This window comes from Staurois parvus, unplaced genomic scaffold, assembly GCF_062004578.1.
Source record: "Staurois parvus isolate SC_StPar_1 unplaced genomic scaffold, SC_StPar_1.0 ptg000141l, whole genome shotgun sequence".
Taxonomy (NCBI): domain Eukaryota; kingdom Metazoa; phylum Chordata; class Amphibia; order Anura; family Ranidae; genus Staurois; species Staurois parvus.
Window position 1 is genome coordinate 3,298,077 of NW_028317937.1, and position 19,564 is coordinate 3,317,640.

The window sequence follows — 19,564 nt, forward strand, 5'->3', positions numbered from 1 at the left end:
GTCAGCTTTGCTGAAAAAGAAAATTCATATACTACATTAATGTGCTTTGGACAACATTTGGAAAATGTTACTATCTATGGCAGTGGATTCATGTGGATGAAAAGATTTTCATGTATAAGTGAGAGGTATTAAAATGTAGAGACATTAAAGTAAAGCTATAATGTAAAATGTATTAACCAATACATACATAGAACCATCAGAATAAAAATGAAATTTGGTATTGTTGTTTCAGAACAGACCCCCCGATCCTTAATGCTTTTATCATGGATAAAGCTTTGCTGGATTACGAGGTATCCATAGATTCAGACTGCAAACTGCTGACTGTGGGGAAGCCCTTTGCAATAGAAGGTAATTCAGAGTGGAATTGTAGGTCTTAAACACTATTTATCAAGGTCATATTACTAGATAGGCCACACCAAGCCACATATATGCATGTCTACAAATTGAAAGCCTAAGTTTATCCAAAATAAAAAAACAGAAAAATCAGCACAAGGGACATAATTTACAGTCAGTATGATGTGTCCCTTGAGCTGATGCCTCTTCTACTAGGTGAAATCTTCCTCTGTCCATGCCCCCCCCCCCCCACTGCCAGCCTAGTCTTCCAATGCGTGGGGTTAATACAACTAAGAGAGCCTTACTATGCCTTTCTGCCCCGCTGCTCCATTCATAGAAGCCATATTACAGCTCCTACGAATGAAACAGCATCTATGAATGTAAGGAGCATAGCTATCAATCATCCACCCGTATTCCATTCTTACATTCTATTTCATTTATACAAGCTGTAATATGGCTTCTTTAAATGAAGCAACTGGGTGGAAAGGGTGGGCATAGTTGGGCTCTCTTGACAAGAAGACAGAAGATTACGGTGGAACAGGTGGCGGGGCATGGACAGAGGACGAGGCATCAGCACAAAGGACACATCCTACTGCCTATAAGTTATGTCCCTTGTGCTAACTTTTCTGTTTTTACTTTGGAGGCAATTAAGCTTTAATGAACATTTAATTTCTCCCAGCCCGACCATTACCCTTGTTAAAGTGCTTGTAAAGGATTTAGGTTTTTTACCATAATGCATTCTCTATATTAAAGTGTTACTAAACCCACAACAGTAAAATCAGTCTGTATATGCAGTAAAACAACAAAAGAGAAAAATTCCTGGCTCAACTTGCCAACCAGCCTGCAAACAAACCAAATTAACCTGTCTAACAGTATGTGTTAAAAACAGGGGTTTAGTTAGCACACATTTGCAAATACATAAGCTACAGAGCCTCGTCACAGCACCCCAATATTCTGTAGTTCCTAACTCTACAAATTTTGAGAGCCCCCATAGTAAAGGCACATGTATTTAATGGATAGACCAAGGGCAGGTGAACCTGAGGGAGCCCACCTCTCCTTAAAGGTACAGGAGCGCACTGGACACCCAGCATGTAGCACAATGGCAGCTAAGGTGTCCAGTGTGCCCCCTCGACCAACAATTCAACAGTAGAAAAACTGGCCACTGCCCCAATCTATAACTGGCCTTCACAGCAAGGAGCACATGGAAGGGCAACACATGTCAAACAAAACTTCCTGGCTCAACTTGCCAATTAGCCTGCAAACAGACCGCATTAACCTAACAGTATGCGTTAAAAAAAGGGGTTTAGTTAGCACATATTTGCAAATACATGCGTAAGCTACCTTGGTCTATCCATTAAATACATGTGCCTCTACTATAGGGGCTCTCAAAATTTGTAGAACTACAGAATATCAGCGTGCCAAGGCTCTGTAGCTCGCATGTATTCGCTTCCAACCCCAGTTACTACCTGCTGAATTCACCAACAGCGTTCTGATGACCTGGTCTGGCTCTCTAGCTGGTATTACTATTAACAAAAAACATGTACTACTACAAGTATTATAATACTGCAATGCCCCAGAATACTAAGGGCAGTGCAGAGAATGGCATTTAGAGAGAGAACAAATAAACCTAGCAAAGCTATTATTATATTATTAAACTAGTAATATAACACTGTTTGCTAGCTCTTTCTGTTCTCTACACTCCATTATTAAATACATTAGATCCCTGTAAAAGGCCAGAATTCTAGAGGGACTCCATGCAGGACTGGGAGCTTGCAATCACAGAGGCAAAGAAAAGAGCTTGGGGTGGAATGTAATTTTTTTGTTGTTCTCTGTTTACTAACTTGTGGATTATGTTCTTCTGATCCCTGAACTATGTGTGTTATGCTCTCCTGTCCCTAGAATTCTGTGTGTTACCCAGGGGCGGACTGACCATTCGAGCACTTGGGCACTGCCTGAGGGCCCGGGGTCAGTAGGGGGCCCCTTGAGATGCCCCATGATCCCCTATTGCCGGGGGGGCTCCAGGAGTTGTCAGTCCACCCCTGGTGTTACCTATCTCTGACCCTTGCACTCTGTACATAACACATTCCTGACTGATGCACCTTGTGAGTTACATACTCCTGCACTGAGTGTATTATGCTCTTCTGAACCCCTGTACCCTATGCATTACTCTCCTGACATCTGCACCTTGTGAGTTACATACTTCTGACTCCTGCACTGTGTATGTTATGCTCTTCTGAACCCCTGTACCCTATGCATTACTTTCCTGACATCTGCACCTTGTGAGTTACATACTTCTGACTGCTGCACTGTGTATGTTATGCTCTTCTGAACCCCTGTACCCTATGCATTACTCTCCTGACATCTGCACCTTGTGAGTTACATACTTCTGACTCCTGCACTGTGTATGTTATGCTCTTCTGAACCCCTGTACCCTATGCATTACTCTCCTGACATCTGCACCTTGTGAGTTACATACTTCTGACTGCTGCACTGTGTATGTTATGCTCTTCTGAACCCCTGTACCCTATGCATTACTCTCCTGGCCTCTGCACCTTATGAGTTACATACTCCTGCACTCTGTGTCATGCACCCACAGTTCGCTGTGGCACACTATGAACATACTTACTATTCTCCTCTGGGTGCAGGAGGCTAAACCTCACCCCTGGAAAAAAAATATCTAAAGCTCTGAATCTAATAAGCATACCATTCTTCTCTCACAGCAGTTCTAGAAGATCAGATGCTAAAACAGAGTGGGCACGATATCAGAGCCTAGCCGACTTCATTTCTCCTCCCACTCCTCCTAATCCCCGCATGCTGTGCATGACAAAGATACACTACCTCAGTTAGTATCAGAGGCATAATTTGCAAACCTTGGCGTGATAGTTGGGAGAAGTGGCTGCAGGCAGGATAAAGGCACAGCAAAGATACTTATATCAGTCAGGGCTCTTCAAGAAAAAGTAAAAAAGTAAAATTAGGCCTTACCTAGTGCCTCAAGTCTTTTCTGAATCTTTATGATAACCGTTTCCCTTGAGGTTGGGGGAACATGTAAGAACTAGACTGAATGCTTGTGCTTTAAATATGCAAAATATATGAAAATTCTTTATTTCTGAAAATGAAATATGAAAATTATTTAAAGCGCTGTAGCATATGTTACTAGTCACTTTTTTTTAAATGTAATACATAGTGATATTGTGTAAGCCAATTTATTACACATTTTCATGTCTTTCAATTTTACAGGATACGGAATTGGCTTACCCCAAAACTCTGCCTTAACCTCTAATATTTCAGAGTTTATAAGTCGTTACAAATCATCTGGATTCATGGATACTTTGCATGACAAATGGTACAAAATGGTGCCATGCGGGAAGCGGGTATTTGCTGTGACTGAGGTAACAATATTTTTTAGGGCTGAAAATATTGCCATAGTTTATTACTATGCTTTTAGTTTTTGGATGCAAAGAGTGAAAGAAGGTTTTGCACATGTAGCAGACCTCCAAGTCTCAGACAATGTCTTGCGCCTCCAGTTTCCAAACAGCATAGCAGCCAATGCATACAAGGTAGTTCCATCCAAGCCTAGAAAAAAAATCTTCCTGTATTTTGTTTTTATTTGATGGAATTGTTCTTAGCTGCTACAGAAATTAGTGACATTCATTGATGTCGTTGCTGCAGCTTACCAGCAAAAGTGCCAGGTGCAAACATTCTGATATTATGTACATTGACTTGTGATTTTTTTTCTAATTGGAACATCCTTTAAAGTGGTTGTAAAGCCTAAACATTTTTTACATTAATACATTCCTTGCAAGGTAAAAAATGTTTAGGTAAAAGTATCACCCCCCTCAACCCCGCAATACTTAGCTGAGCCTACACTTGATCCAGCACTGTGCCTGTCTGCAGTGGCTCTCTTCTCTCACTTACTGGTTTCACAGGCTTTGCTGAAGCAAGGGGTGGAGCGGAACCACACTGTCTGTGTGTATGGAACATGAAAAAGAAGACAGAGGTCCAGGGATTTTTTTCAGGGAGAATGGGGCACTGAATTTATATAACGACAAGGGGTGCTGGAGTGTGCTGGAGGGGTCTATTGTTGCTTGCAAGGGTCTATTATTGTTGGGGTGGATTTTTTGTTGCAGGGAATCCATTGTTGCTGGGTGGATCTATTGTTACTGCGGGGAGGGGTCTTATGTTCCTCAGGGGTCCATTGTTGATGGGATGGATCTACTGATGAGGGAGGGGTCTATTGTTGCTTGCTGCTGGACAGTCTATTGATGCTGGCTACTGGAAGATCTATTGTTGGTGGCAAAGGTCTATTGTTTCTGGGGTGGATCTGTTGATACTGGGGGGTATTTTGTTGCAGGAAATCCATTGTTGCTGGGAGGATCTTCTGTTGCTGGCTGCAGGGGATCAATTTTACTGCTTTTCTTGCTATCATTAACCAGTTCTATACAAATTACTTGGCTCTAGAAATGGATACTTGGTTCTGTATTTTCTAAAAGTGTTGGTACTAGGAAGGTTTGGGGGTGAATCTAAGGGACAATGCTCAGTGGTGGGTAAAGGTCGGAAACAAGAGGTGACTCAGAAGGGGAAAGTTCCTGCACCTATTCTCCTAGAAAAAAAGCCCTGAAGAGTTCTATCTAAGGATTAACCTAAATAGCACCAACATACAGGGGATCTGGGTTATACCATTCCGAAACACAGTAACAAATATGTTGTAATAACACTGACTTGCCAGTAGATGTCAGCATCAAGGCATTAACATATACCGTGTTTCCCCGAAAGTAAGACCTACCCCAAAAGTAAGACCTAGCAATACTTTTTGACGTACCGCTAATATAAGCCCTCCCCCAAAAATAAGACCTACCTCCACCAGGGGCGGACTGACCATTCGGGCACTGCCCGAGGACCCGGGGTCACTGCAGGGCCCCATGAGAGGCTCAGTCCATCCCTGTATGTGCCGCTTCTGAAATAGGCAGGAATTGAGGGGACGGACAGTGAGGCAGGCACTTCGGACACCTCTCCTCCTCGGAGTTTCAGCAGAGGGGCGGGTCCACATCCCTGCCACGGGTGCTGAAGTCAGAGTGCTATGGGGGTGGGCAGAGTATGCAGCAGATAAGTATGTAATCCCCCGACCCTGGTGACAGCACTGCAGCTCCATATAGTAGGTAGGGGGGAGGGGGGGGAAGAGGGCAGAGAGAGAGAAGCCAGAGAGAGAGAGGGGGCTAGCTTTAAAATTTACCTTTTTGTGGAGATGGTGGAGAGATCAGTTGTGTTGCAAGCCGACGATCCCCACAGGAAGGATCGGATCTGCGGACTGGGGAGGATAATGGATCGGACTCCAATCCATTATGCTCAATCCGCAGATCTGATCGATCCTGCGGAGATCGTTGGAGGGAGCGTCACCAAGTGAGTAAAAATAAATAGATAAATAAATAAATAAGTCAATAAAAATAAGACCTACCCGAAAATAATCCCTAGTGCATTTTTTTTTACCTAAAATTAATATAAGACACGGCCTTATTTTCGGGGAAACACGGTACATAATGAAATCAAATAGTATGGTAACAGATACACAATAAGTATTCCAGAAAAGGTTAAGAAATGACTTAATTCAGAGGTTGCATGAAACATTAAGTACAGTACCATGCTTTTTGTAGGTAAATGGTTAATTTTTAAAGCTGAACTCTAGGTACAATCTTAAAGACATAGCTATCTTCCAGGTCTTGTACTGAGCAGTTTCCCCCGTTCATACTGACCACAGGAGATCATTTACTACTACAGTGACTGTCAACTTCCACAGTGATCTATCAAGTAAGAACTACACATACTTAGAGTGGTCCAAACTCGATCAATGGAACTATGCAATTAAGATCATACCTGAAGTTCAGCTTTAAAGAAGTCTATTCATCAAATTAAAAAGAGGGTCAATTGAGCAGAAGATAAGGACAGAGGTATCTTGTTCCAAATGAGGGACAGTTAGAAGCTGAGACTAAATGATGATAATGTGGAGAGGTTCATATGTGTATTACCATTTTAAAAGACTGCCCTTGAAAAAGACCACCTCCCTTTTGGTGCTAAGATTTTGGTGAAGCCCTTTATTTTGTTCCTTCTGACTGTAAAATGAGTTAGTGTTGTTATTCATATGGGCATGCAACCTGTGAATGGGCTCAACACTGGTTAGTTGCAGGAACCCCTGTGGGGGATTCCTGGCAATTCGCTGCAGGAGGCAACTCCAGTGAAAGCAATTGGAGGCTGCTAGCTCCCGTAGCTAATCGCAGCTTCTTGCATGTAATCATTGATGCAGCAATCACCTGCAAGTGATCAGCCCTGGACGCAGACTGTCTGCATCCAGGGCCAATCAATCGCAGGTGATCACTGTATGAGCAATTACATGCGAGTGGCCACGATCCGCTACGGAGCCAGCAGCCTCCCATTGCTTTCAGTGGAGCAGCCTCCCTTTGCTTTCATTGGGGCTCCCTCTCAGTGATAACCCCCTGTAGGGTTCTCATATGTAATCGGTGCCAGGCACATTCACAGGTGTGTTTTTGTTTTATTGCTATTGTATTTATATCTTACAGACGCTCCAGATGGGAATTTACCATTTTTCAGGCCTGTTTGTTCTTCTTTGCATTGGATTCTGTGGTTCACTTCTGACATCATTGGGTGAGAGAGTGGTCTACCATCTTGTTATACCTCGTATCCGAAGGCGTCGCAGATTCAAATACTGGCTGCATACTAGTCAGGTAAATTAAAGTGATATAAAAGGCATTTTTTAAAATAATAAACATGTTATACTTACCTGCTCTGTGCAGTGGATTTGCACAGAGCAGCCCCTATCCTCCTTTTCTCGGGTCCCCCACTGGCACCCCTGGCCCCTCCTCACAGCAAGCATACATAACTTCACTTCAAAAAGAGAGGCATATATAACCTCACTTCAATCCCTCAAAACATAAGCCAAAAGCTAAATATAGAGGGCCAAAGGGGGTTTACTACACTGTTCCTTACCTTTCAAACAAACGGATATGCAAAATTAAACTGCAAGAATCATTTAAATCCTGACCCAGCAGGAACACAGGGGTCAAAGGACAGGCAAGGAACACACACTTGACACTGCTGAAAGTGTTGAATGCCTAAAGGTCTGATGAAGCTTGCAACAATAGAATGGAGTAAGATGGGAGGCACAGGCCACCAGAGTGGTGAGTATAATACTTTTTCTACTGCTGAAAACTGCCATTGGTATTTTTTTAGAGTCTGAAAGGATCCCTGTAACATATAGGTAGTTCCTCATTGAATGGTTTAGCCCTTGTTCACATTGCTGTGACTTGTCATGCGACTTGCGACACACAACACATATACAAGTCAAAATACATTTATTTCAGTTGCAGCCATTCTAATCCATGTGACTCAAGTGGCAGCAACTTCAAAAAAGGTTCCTGTGCTACCTTGATGGGACTTTGAGTCCCATGAACTCTAATGTCGCATGAAACTCGCATAAAAGTCGCATTGCAAAGTCACGCTAGATATTGCATGAGTGCAGTCGCAGCAATGTGAATGGAGCCATAAAAAACTGCAGTGTTCTATTGCTTCTAGAGCCTGAAAATTGTCCCAAGTCTTTTGTTCATATATATGCAGTGAGCACTGACAGCTTTAGGGCTCATTCACATGTATATATGCATATTTTCTGAACACAACGTAGGTTCTTCCTGGCAGAGCTAGCAGAAGATCCTGCATGAAAAATACACATGTCAAATACTCACTTTTTTAAAATATATATTTATTTTCAAAAGATGTACTAAAAAAAACGTACACACTTACAACAAAATAAGCATAAAAAAAGAGAGAAAAGAACAGTACCAAGTGCCTCCCATATTAAACCAATACAGCACGTATACAAGAATAATAAAGGAGCAAGTAGTACAAGACAGGTAAAGAATAGTATTACAAGGAACTTCAAACTTCTCAAGGTGAATACTAATATCCCTGATCAAGGGATGCCAGTGTAGGTGAGCTAGATACCCACTTACCCCAAATCTTATCAAAAAGAGAAGTTTTCTTCCGAAGTTCAAAGTTAAGTTTGTATAAAAGGAGATTATCGTTAATTAACTTAATCCAAGTTGGCAACCTTGGGCACATCGTTCCCATCCAGGACAGAAGTATAGTTTTTGAATTATTCTATCTCTAGAAGAGATCATATAACCCTTATAGGTATTGATGAACTCAGACCAGTCTTCATCAGTAGGCTGAAGATCTAATGATGACGAACAGTCTTGAGCAGTAGCAAATCTAGGGTTAGAGTCAGTCACCAGGGTATCATAGTATTCTGAGATCAATTTAGTGGTATGGAGCTCAACAGTTTCTCAATAAGAGCAAGGGACAATGTAGCAGTCAGTGACCAAACTGTACCTGCAGGGCATGGTGTAATTGATAATAATGAAATAAATGTGAAGGGGGTAGATGATCTTCTTCCAGTAATTGAAAGAAGGGCTTAGACACCCAAGCAGTATATCAATGGCATAAATATTTAATCCCTCGGAAGGTCTAATACAATGGATCAGGAACTGAACTCATTCAATGAAGGGTTGTACCACAGGGGATTGTTAGGGGAGGTGGACCAAAAATCAGTAGAGACCTGAGTTACTATGGAAACAAAAAGAGATAAAGTGGTCCATAACATAGCAGTACCCGGACATGGGTGTACTTCTCTCCTATAGATAATATTATGTAGTGATTCAAATGATGAAAGTATAGCACTTCAGCAGTAGAACAGGCGTTAGCTAGAGAGGGATGGAGCCAACCATGAATAATAACCAACTAGAATGCCAGATAATAAAGATAAAAGTTTGGAAATGCCAGACCTGCCAAGTGGCTTGGTAGCTTCAGGACCTCTAACACTATTCTAGGGGAGAGATGATGCCATATAGGAACCCTATATAAATGGCATCAATTCGTTTAGAGATTTCGGAATTTTACAAGGAGCCATTACATATGAGGGGCGTTCATGTCAAACCGAGACTTCTGAGTTTATATAATAAAAGAACAAATTTCAAGGAGTAGAAACTGCATTTATTGTTTTTTACATACTCCCCTGATACATTTATACATTTATCCCAGTGTTTAACTAATGCCTGGAAAGTAACAGTATAGAAAGTACACCTGAACAATCCTAGAACAACATGCTTCACTTCGTCAATGATTGTGTTCACCGTTCCCACAGAAAAATGTGTCTCTTGTGCAATTACACAACAGGTTATGCGTAGACTATCCAGGATCAGGCGTTCCATGCACTGAATGTTCACAGTAATGACTGCTGTGGGCTGGGAACCACCAGGGCTGGGACCATCACTGAGAGACGTATGGCCATCTTTGAAACATTTACACCATTCAAATATCTTACTGCGGCTGAGTGTCTCATCCCTGTACTGTGCTTGAAGTCTTCTGTAGATATCCGATGGTTTTACGCTTTCATAAACTTCATCACCGCACTCTGTTCCATGCACGCACTAACACTATTGTCTGCCATCTTGATTACCAGTCTCTGGACTGGCCCGCGACATGTGCCTCGCCTATCAGTAATAGGACACACTTGCCACTTACTATTACATGTAGTATCGTCACGGTAGCATATAAATAGTTATACCTGTAAAATTAAAAGTCCCGGTTTGACTTGAACTCCCCTCACATAATAGCTTCGGCAGAAAGACCATCTTAAGCTGATACACTCTACCATAGGGAGATCCATCCACTGTTAGTTCGTTGCTGTAGGTGGCATAAATTGTTTGTTATATATGAATGTAAGAGTAGCTGCACAACACCCCCACTTATCTAAAAGAGTGAACCACCTGGAGTTGGGAACTCAGATAAACGGACTGTTCCGTTACTGGATCCAGTGGAAAAAGACTGGGTTTGTCCCAGTTAACCCAGAAGCCAGAAAACAAGCCAAACTCAGCATTATCTTGAAGCAGGCAACGTAAGGATTTATTAGGGTCAGCTAAAAAGATGAGCATATCATCAGCAGACAGGGAAATGCATTCTTCTATAGTGCCTATAGGAAGGCCTTGTATGGAAGGGGATGTCTGTATATGAATAGCCAGGGACTCTATGGCTATGGCAAATAACAGTGGGGACAATGGACAGCACTGGCGTGTTCTTCTGTAAATAGATACAGAAGTATTTACTCGAATTCTGGCAACCAGGTCTATATATAATAGCCATATCCAAGTGATCATCTGAGGACCAAATCCATATAACTGTAAGACATGAAACAGGTAGGGCCACTCCACACTATCAAGGGCCTTACACGTGTCTAGAGAAACATTAGCAGTTTGAGAGTGGCCATGGGGATACTGTACATTTTGTGTATAAAACCCCCTTGATCACTCTGTATCAAACGCACTACAACCTTGTTCAGGCAGTTAGATAAAACTTTTGCAAGGATCTAAACATCAACATTAATTAATAATATGGGTCTATAAGAGTCACAGTTAAGTGGGTCCTGTTGTGGCTTCAAAATAAAGACAATTAATGCCTCACGCATAGAGAGAGGGGAAAATACCCGTATCTAGAGCTGCAGTGAAGGTCTGTAACAGATAGGGGCTTAAGAGATGCTTAAATTTAGCATATCACTCAGCTGGGAAAGCATCTAGCCCTGGCGTTTTATGAGAGGGTAATTGGGAGATAGCAAACTCAATCTCATCAGGAGTAATAGGCTCATCCAACTCTCAGCTACATCGGGGATTTAAGAATGGCAGAGAAACCAGACTAAATATTCAAATAGTGAAGTATCAGAATACTGTACAGTAGAAGTATACAATATAGAGTAGAAGGACACGAAGGCATCCAGAACCTAATGGGGAGTGGCACCAAGACAGCTGTCTGGAGAACAGATACAGGGGATAGAGGCATGCTAAGGCCGAGCTAATCAGGTTAAAAGAAGGCCTGCCTTACTACCATGTTTAAAACAATTTTTGGGAGGTGTGCTTTTTCTTTTTAGTGAGGTCTGAGAAGCAAAGCTCATATGCCCTACGGTTATGTAGCCAAGCAGTATAGGTGTCGGAGGTTGGGGTCACAGTGGAGTCAGCTTTGGCCTGTAACATGTCTGATTCAAGTTCCTCTGTGCAAAACTGAATGTTTTTGCATAGTACCCCAGTAATTGACATAAAGCTGCCACAGAGGGTAGCCTTAAAGGCCTCTCATTCTGCTACAGGAGTAGCAGTATTGATATTCCAAAACTCAGTAATGCTCTTAGAACACTCTCCTTGAACCACTTGATCCTCTAGCCAAGGTGAATATAGAGGCCGCAGCACAGAGCCAGTAGAGAAGAGGAGCTGCAGTTGTAATAAATGTGGTGCATGGTCCAAGATACCTCTCAGAAGAAAGGAAGCAATAGTAACATAAGGAGGGTTAAAAAGGTAGCAAAAACCAAGTCAATACATGACATGGTGTGGGAAAAGTCTGAGTGGCAAGAAAATTGACAAGTATCCAGGTGCCTCTATCTCCATATATCAGTAGGATTATAAACATGTATCCAGTGTGGACTGTGTGGATTTGTGGACCACACCCCCCTAAAAAGTCCATAACAGGGTTTTTAAATTAAAGGTCCCAGAGGAAGTTCTAAAGTTAAAAGAGAAATTCTAGATAAAAGATCTGAAGAAAAGGGGGAAGGGGCATACAGTGCCAATTTGCAAGGTAAGGATGACATAGCGACCATAGGAGTCAGTTTTAACTTGCAGGACCTCAAAGGGAAGGGATTTAGCCAATAGTATGGAAATATCTATAGATTAAGAGGGGCAGCATGAAAAGTACGGATGATCCAATTTCTTTATGTGCTATTTAGGGCCCACCAAGTGGGTTTCTTGAAGATAATATGCGGTTTATGCTTTTTAAGAAAGGAAAACACCAAAGACCGTTTTTGGGGTGAGTTCATCCCTCTAGTAATCCAGGAAACAACCCTTAAAGCAGCAGCCATAATGAGATATTTAAGTTATAAACATCAAATATGGATATTAGAGTCAGGGTACCATAAGCATCCACCAGTGAGAGTACTGTACATGAATAGTCCATAGTGAGAGGTAAGGGAAACATAAAAAAACATTAAGGTAAGGGAGATACACAAACACAAGCCTGTAAACCATACCCAACCTACCCTACTCTTCCATCCCAAACAGAGAGAGCCTAGATCCCAACAAAGTCAAAAACCCTTTTGATGGGTACACCACAAACAGGTAGGGGAGCAGTAGTGCAAACAAAAATAGAGAGAGTCACTGAAAAAAATCTCTCCACGGAAGTAAATTTTTGAGTAAATAAAGGAAAAACAAAAAGAAACATAAGAAGCTCATGTATTAGTTAGTACAACTTCCCAAGGCTGTCTCTCACCAGGATAGGCTAAAAGGCACACATGAAGAGCTCAATGCAGCGTAATAGGGTAGAGTACAAGTAGCATTGACCACCAGAAAGGAGATGAAACAGTCCATCCACACACAAAAACAAGAGAAAAAATTAGGAAACCCTAAAAGTATCAGTTGCTGAGGGTTTATGAATGGCATGGTCTCTGAGGTCGACCAAAGGTCTCATCTAGCCAGGAAGAGGCATCTTTAGGGGAAGTGAAAATAATGGGTCTTACCTGCAGAAACAACCTTCAACTTAGCAGGGTATAACATAGCATATGAAAGATCCTGTTCCCGAAGCCTGGCCTTAACGGAGCTGAAGGAAGACCTCTGCTGTTGAATGTCTGCAGAGAAATCTGGGAAAATGAAGATCAGTTCCCCATATGGCCACTTTAGCTTGAAAGTTAAAGTGTTACTAAACCCACAACACTAAAATTAGTCTGTATATGCCGTAAAAAGACTGTTTGATCCTGACTTCTCTGATCCTCCCCTTCTTCCAGTGTCTCCCTCTTATCTCCTGATAAGACATATGTGTGGAGACACTCTGCACATGCTCGATTTGGTGTGTATTGCTAGAGAAGTTTTTTCTTGGGAGAGTGCATGTGATCAGCACAGGGCCAACCAGCACTGTCCAGACAGAGGTCAGGGGTTCTGCATCCTCCTGGAGCAGAAAGAAAGCTCCTCCTATAAGCTTTAACCAGTGCTCTGCTGAACAATGATAGAATGATCAAAAAAGACTGCTGATGAGAAAAGGTATTCTGCAGTTTATATTTACTAAAATAATTGCATGTCCATGTTCTGTGTACTGTGGGAGACCAAATAGAGTGAATATAGGGTCCTGGGTTTAGTAACACTTTAAGGATATGAGCTATCAATGGCCGTGTAGATGCTCCTGCTTGAGGAGGACACGGTGGTGTACGATGTGCTCTTTCAATGGTAAAGGTAGGAGGAATGACATCTGCGGCCAGGGTGCCTTTCAGCCAGCTGAGCAAGAACCATTCAGGGGATACCCCCTCGGATTTCTCAGGAAAAGCCTACAAAGCACAGATTTTTCCAGGGGGAATGGTTCTCCAAATTATCTACCGTTGCCCGGAGTGCCTCCATCTTGCTGGAAGCCTCCCAAACGGAGGCAGTTAAGGGTGTAAGGATGTCCTCCAGAGAGCTGATGCGTTCTTCAGCAGCCCCTGTTCTTTCTCTCAGATTCTGCACATCATCTTCGAGTAAGGAACAGTCAACCTGGATCGTTTCTAGTTGTGTCAGCAAAGCAGCCCTTCAATCCTGTATGGCCGCCATTATCTGTGTCAGTGTAGGTTCAGAGGGAGAAGGAGTAGACTCACTCGCTGTCACTGGAGCAAGCGATGCAGTAAAGGAGTTTGTGGAGCTGTCCTGGGAGCCATGGATGGTCAAGGCCGACAATGGAGGTGAGGGAGAGAGGCCATTCTGTGAGTCCGAGCCCAGAAGAGCATAGGAGAAGGAGGCTGTGGGTGCAGGGACAGTGCCATCATGTCTGATACTTTTCCAAGCTTTCAACCACTGGGGGAGCTTTATTCTGACCAATTTTCACCATGGCTGTGGCCCGGAAGACGCTCGCAAGTAGTAGGAGTAGGGTGAGATCAGTTGTGAACGAATCACCGCAGGATAACAAGCAGGATGTCAGAAAAGGCTATCCTGCTCTATTTGTATTGCTTTCTTTGTGTGAACTCCCTGGTATTCCTGCCAGTCCCTCTGCTTTCCTATTAAAAGTGAACTCACTAGGCATGAGTACAGTGTGGTCAGTTTTGTAGCTATGCAGGGAACTTAACCTGCTCTCCTCCAATGATGAGACTAAGCGCAGGTGCAATGAAAAAATATGTGACTGTATTTTTTTTTCTTAAAACTGAACTTAGCCTTTAATTAATCATTTAAGCCAGTGTGACTAGTTTTCTTTAAAATGTTTTTTTGTAGCCTATATACTGTAACTTACAAATCCATTGTGTGAAGATTTGAATTTTTAAGGTTTGTACATAGCAGGTGTTAAGTTAATGGTCTTGTTCCTGTATATCTCCATGTTTTTGTTGTTAGCATACCTGCTGTTTATTATCTTCAAAAATCAAACATATTTCTATTATAAGTATGTTTTATAGTTCCATTTACTCTTACTTTCTTTAGACCTTCATCCTTTTCCCTTGTATCCATTATTTAATTTGTTTAATAATTAATTTACCTTTTAGTCTTTCCACTGAAGGCTCTAAATTCTCAGGTTACTTTATTTTTCCATTTCTATTCCCAAGGAGCTTACTCTTACCTGAAGAGTACTAACTTTTTGTGAATACTAATACTCTTGTTTTAATATGTTACAGAAAATCCATCGGGCTTTAAATATGACCCTCGAAGACCAGGACGAGAAGACCCCAAATCCTGACAAAAGGTACTTTGTTTCATATCCTTTGTCAATTTGATGTATCACTTGCATATTTGTTTTTCCTGGGCGATACAGATATAATGTGGGTGAGCAGCTGATGGGTGCTTCTTTAAGTGTAATTTTAAAGTTCTTCAAGTGTAATTTTAATTTCTACTCCTCAATATAACAGTTGTACTTGCATAAAGCCCCTATAATGTTGGTTCATACTATTGCACAAGCTCCCTTGGCAATACAGAACATAGGTTTTCCTGAGCCAAGCCATTACATTTGCTCACACTCCAATCAATTTATCTGGAACATGTTAGTAAGCATTTGTCTACGTTCAGGTTTCTTTTAACTGATGTGATTCCAGTAAACCTAAAGTACACTTGAGAAATGTAGGCTGCAATTTGTTAACTTCATGCTGATGCTTTGACTTTAGTACTTTTTAAGTCTCTGACCTGGAACAAGTATGAAAATATAATTTTGACAATCATTTACAGTATGGTCGTTCAGGTCTGTGACCCAATATTATTGAAACCAAAGTAGCCAGGTAACTACATTTTCAGAAGAAGGCTGGCAATGGCAGCCTTGTAACCTCATGAGAGGTGTACTTTAAGATTGGTTGAGGAACTGAACTCAAAAAGTGAAGAATTTCCTTTTTATCAATTTTTCACAGCATCGAGAAATGGTAAATTTAAGTTGAACCTTTAAAAAAGCTTTTGTCTTTCATTCATCCTGAAAAATAACGCGAGGGTGCCTAAGCACTCTGGTGTCTGCAGGCTCATTAATGGATTTCTGTCATGTAATTCTAAGGCGCTGCTGTCTCTGATTGCTTGTCTCAGGAGATTTGGAGTGAGATTTGATGATGTCACTACTGCGCAAGTCACTGTTGTATTTGCTGGAGGCTGACTTTAAGAAGTAAAACCCTGCCTCTACCAAGATGGTCATCTCCACAAAAAGGCAGAATGCAGAACAAGGTATGATAAGTCAGTAAAGGGGAAAGATCAGCTGTAGGAAGACCAAAGGAAATATTGGTAACTAGACCTTTTACCTTCTGCCTGCTTTTTTGAGCACAACATCTGGAGTTCAGTTCCTCTTTAAATCTTTAAAGAAACTATGTCGGGAGGGCAAACTGATGCAGCTAGAAACTCCTGTATACAGTCATGGCCGAAATTGTTGGCACCCTTGATATTTTTCCTGAAAATCAAGTATTTCACACAAAAAAGGTATTGCATTAACACATGTTTTGCTATACACATGTTTATTCCCTTTGTATGTATTGGAACAAATATAAAACAGAGGCAGAAAAGCAAATATGACATAATGTCACACAAAACCCCAAAAATGGGCTGGACAAAAGTATTGGCACCCTTAACTTAATATTTGGTTGCACACCCTTTGGAAAACATAACTGAAATCAGTCGCTTCCTATAACCATCAATAAGCTTCTGACACCTCTCACCCGGAATTTTGGACCACTCTTCCTTTGCAAACAGCTCCAGGTCTCTCTTATTGGAAGGACACCTTTTCCCAACAGCAATTTTAAGATCTCTCCACAGGTGTTCAATGGGATTTAGATCTGGGCTCATTGCTGGCCACTTCAGAACTCTCCAGCGCTTCTTTGCCATCCATTTCTGAGTGCTTTTTGACGTATGTTTGGGGTCATTGTCCTGCTGGAAGACCCAGGATCTTGGACGCAAACCCAGCTTTCTGACACTGGGCCCTACAGTGCGACCCAAAATCCTTTGGTAATCCTCAGATTTCATGATGCCTTGCACACAGTCAAGGCACCCAGTGCCAGAGGCAGCAAAACAACCCCAAAACATCATTGAACCTCCACCATATTTTACCGTAGGTACTGTGTTTTGTTCTTTGTAGGCCTCATTCCGTTTTCGGTAAACAGTAGAATGATGTGCTTTACCGAAAAGCTCTATCTTGGTCTCATCTGTCCACAAGACGTTTTCCCAGAAGGCTTTTGGCTTACTCAAGTACATTTTGGCAAACTGTAGTCTTGCTTTTTTATGTCTCTGTGTCAGCAGTGGGGTCCTCCTGGGTCTCCTGCCATAGCGTTTCATTTCATTTAAATGTCGACGGATAGTTCGCGCTGACACTGATGCTCCCTGAGCCTGCAGGACAGCTTGAATGTCTTTGGAACATGTTTGGGGCTGCTTATCCACCATCCGGACTATTCTGCGTTGCAATCTTTCATCAATTTTCCTCATCCGTCCACGACCAGGGAGATTAGCTACAGTGCCATGGGTTGCAAACTTCTTGATAATGTTGCGCACTGTGGACAAAGGCAAATCTAGTTCTCTGGAGATGGACTTGTAACCTTGAGATTGTTGATATTTTGCCACAATTTTGGTTCTCAGGTCCTCAGACAGTTCTCGTCTCCTCTTTCTGTTGTCCATGCTTAGTGTGGCACAGACAGACACACAATGCAAAGGTTAAGTGAACGTCTCTCCTTTTTATCTGCTTTCAGGTGTGATTTCTATATTGCCCACACCTGTTACTTGCCCCAGGTGAGTTTACAGGAGCATCACATGCTTGTAACATTCTTATTTATCCGCAGTTGTGAAAGGGTGCCAATACTTTTGTCCAGCCCATTTTTGGAGGTTTGTGTGACATTATGTCGAATTTGCTTTCTTTCCTCCCTTTTTTTGTTTTGTCCCAATACACACAAAGGGAATAAACATGTGTATAGCAAAACATGTGTTAATGCAATACGTTTCGTGAGAAATACATGATTTCCTGGAGAAATATCAAGGGTGCCAACAATTTCGGCCATGACTGTATATCTGCTTCCAAAACTCTCCTATCATGGCCAAATGTTGGGCCTTTCTGACATGCAAAGCAACAAATCCAGGTAGTGTCTCAGCTTGCTGCTAACTCCCAAAATCATTTCAGCGATTTTGGGAGTTACCAGTGGTACTGTATAATACCTTCTATTGCACTTGGTTCTTTCATAGGCTATTTATTTTCATTCTTTTTTGTAGCTGTAACCTTCAGAAAGATGCCAACAAAAAGCCTCAGTCTGTGTGGAACAATCTAGGTCGGACTACCATTCGCCAAGAGAAAAGAGTACATTTTAACCTAGAGACTGTGAATACAAAAGATAGTCCTTGTGAGAATGGACAACCCTGTCGCCCCAAAGAAGAAGAGTTAAAGGAGTTGGAAGAGAAGATAGAGGACATGAAGGAACAGCTAAGAGCTGCCTTGGTGAGAAAAAGTCAGTTGATGGTAATCCTCCAGCCCCCGTGTAATCACACTCAGCGGAAGGCCGAAGGGAACAGATGATAAAAATAACATTGTCTCTATGCAATTTATCTAGACAAAAGCTCTGTCGAAGAGCTTGCAATCTAATTGTTCAGTTCTTCCAGTGAGGAGTTGCAGGCAGTTCATCACTGAAAGATTTATGCCAAGGCACATGGAGATTAATTAACTAATGCAATCCTCAAAAAAAAGAAATACTTATCTGGTGCAATATTGTACATGGACTAGTAATGTGAAATCATAATGAATGGAATATTATTACTCTACCACATTCATATGTTCTTGAATTAGGGTAAAAAACATTTTTCACTGCATTTCTATTCTGTACGACTTTCTTGCATCCTCTTCTATAGTTCATCTTTTATGATTGTTGCAAGCTATTCATGAATTCATAGCACAGCACCACAGCAATATAAAACTGCAACTGCGGTTTAGTAATCCTTTCACTTTTAGTAATCCTTTTCAAGCTGCTCAAGAAAATCTCCCATAATAGTCAGCTATCAATACCTGCTTCTTGGATGAATTTAGTCCGTAGAATAGAACTATATATCTAGAAATAGATTTCTGATATCTAGAATACAGCTATACACTATTTAGTTTAGGTAAGAATAATTAAGTCTATTTTCAGTATAATATTTTCTGATTACAATTTTGTAAGAGATTGACATGAATTATTGGCAATGTAATCCATTCCTGGTGCTTTGAAGGTATTTCTATGATCATTTTATAGACTGCTTGTTTACCTTACAACACATTGGGGTAAAAATGAACACATTGACCTGACCACTGAATTAGTTAACCCTTTGACTACGAGTCAATAACATTATAAAGCTACCGTTCAGTCACCAGCACTCAGGATCCTCGAAAGGACATTGATGACCCCCATGAAGTAGCAGCACTGCCATGTATTTGTTTCTGGTGCTCTGCAAGAAGACATTTTATGTAGCATGTAGATATTATAAGAAGTGTGCATTCATTTAGCACATTCCTCAAATGGTACACTTTATATGGAATTAAAAATAAAAGCTGAACTCCAGGAAAACCGCTAAATATACTGATAGAAGACATATCTGGGTACTGTTTTACCAGCCAAAGGATTTGCAGTTCAGTCCATCCAGATCTGAGATTTATAGAGTTCTGTCACATGCCACAACCCTGTCTGACAGGATAGAAGACTTGATTTATTCACCTATTGAGTGTG

The 19,564-nt window shown here is 41.6% G+C and overlaps 1 protein-coding gene across 1 annotated transcript in view; it reads left to right on the forward strand.

The window, feature by feature from the left end:
* GRIN3B (glutamate ionotropic receptor NMDA type subunit 3B) overlaps positions 1-18,861 on the forward strand; it is a 91,101-nt gene extending 72,240 nt beyond the window's left edge. Inside the window, exons 5-9 of the mRNA XM_089673580.1 lie at positions 233-348; positions 3,571-3,722; positions 6,903-7,067; positions 15,047-15,114; positions 18,087-18,861. Coding sequence (XP_089529706.1) covers positions 233-348; positions 3,571-3,722; positions 6,903-7,067; positions 15,047-15,114; positions 18,087-18,387 — 802 coding nt within the window. The 3' untranslated portion in view covers positions 18,388-18,861. The remainder of the gene's footprint in view (positions 1-232; positions 349-3,570; positions 3,723-6,902; positions 7,068-15,046; positions 15,115-18,086) is intronic.
* The last annotated feature ends 703 nt before the right edge of the window (positions 18,862-19,564 follow it).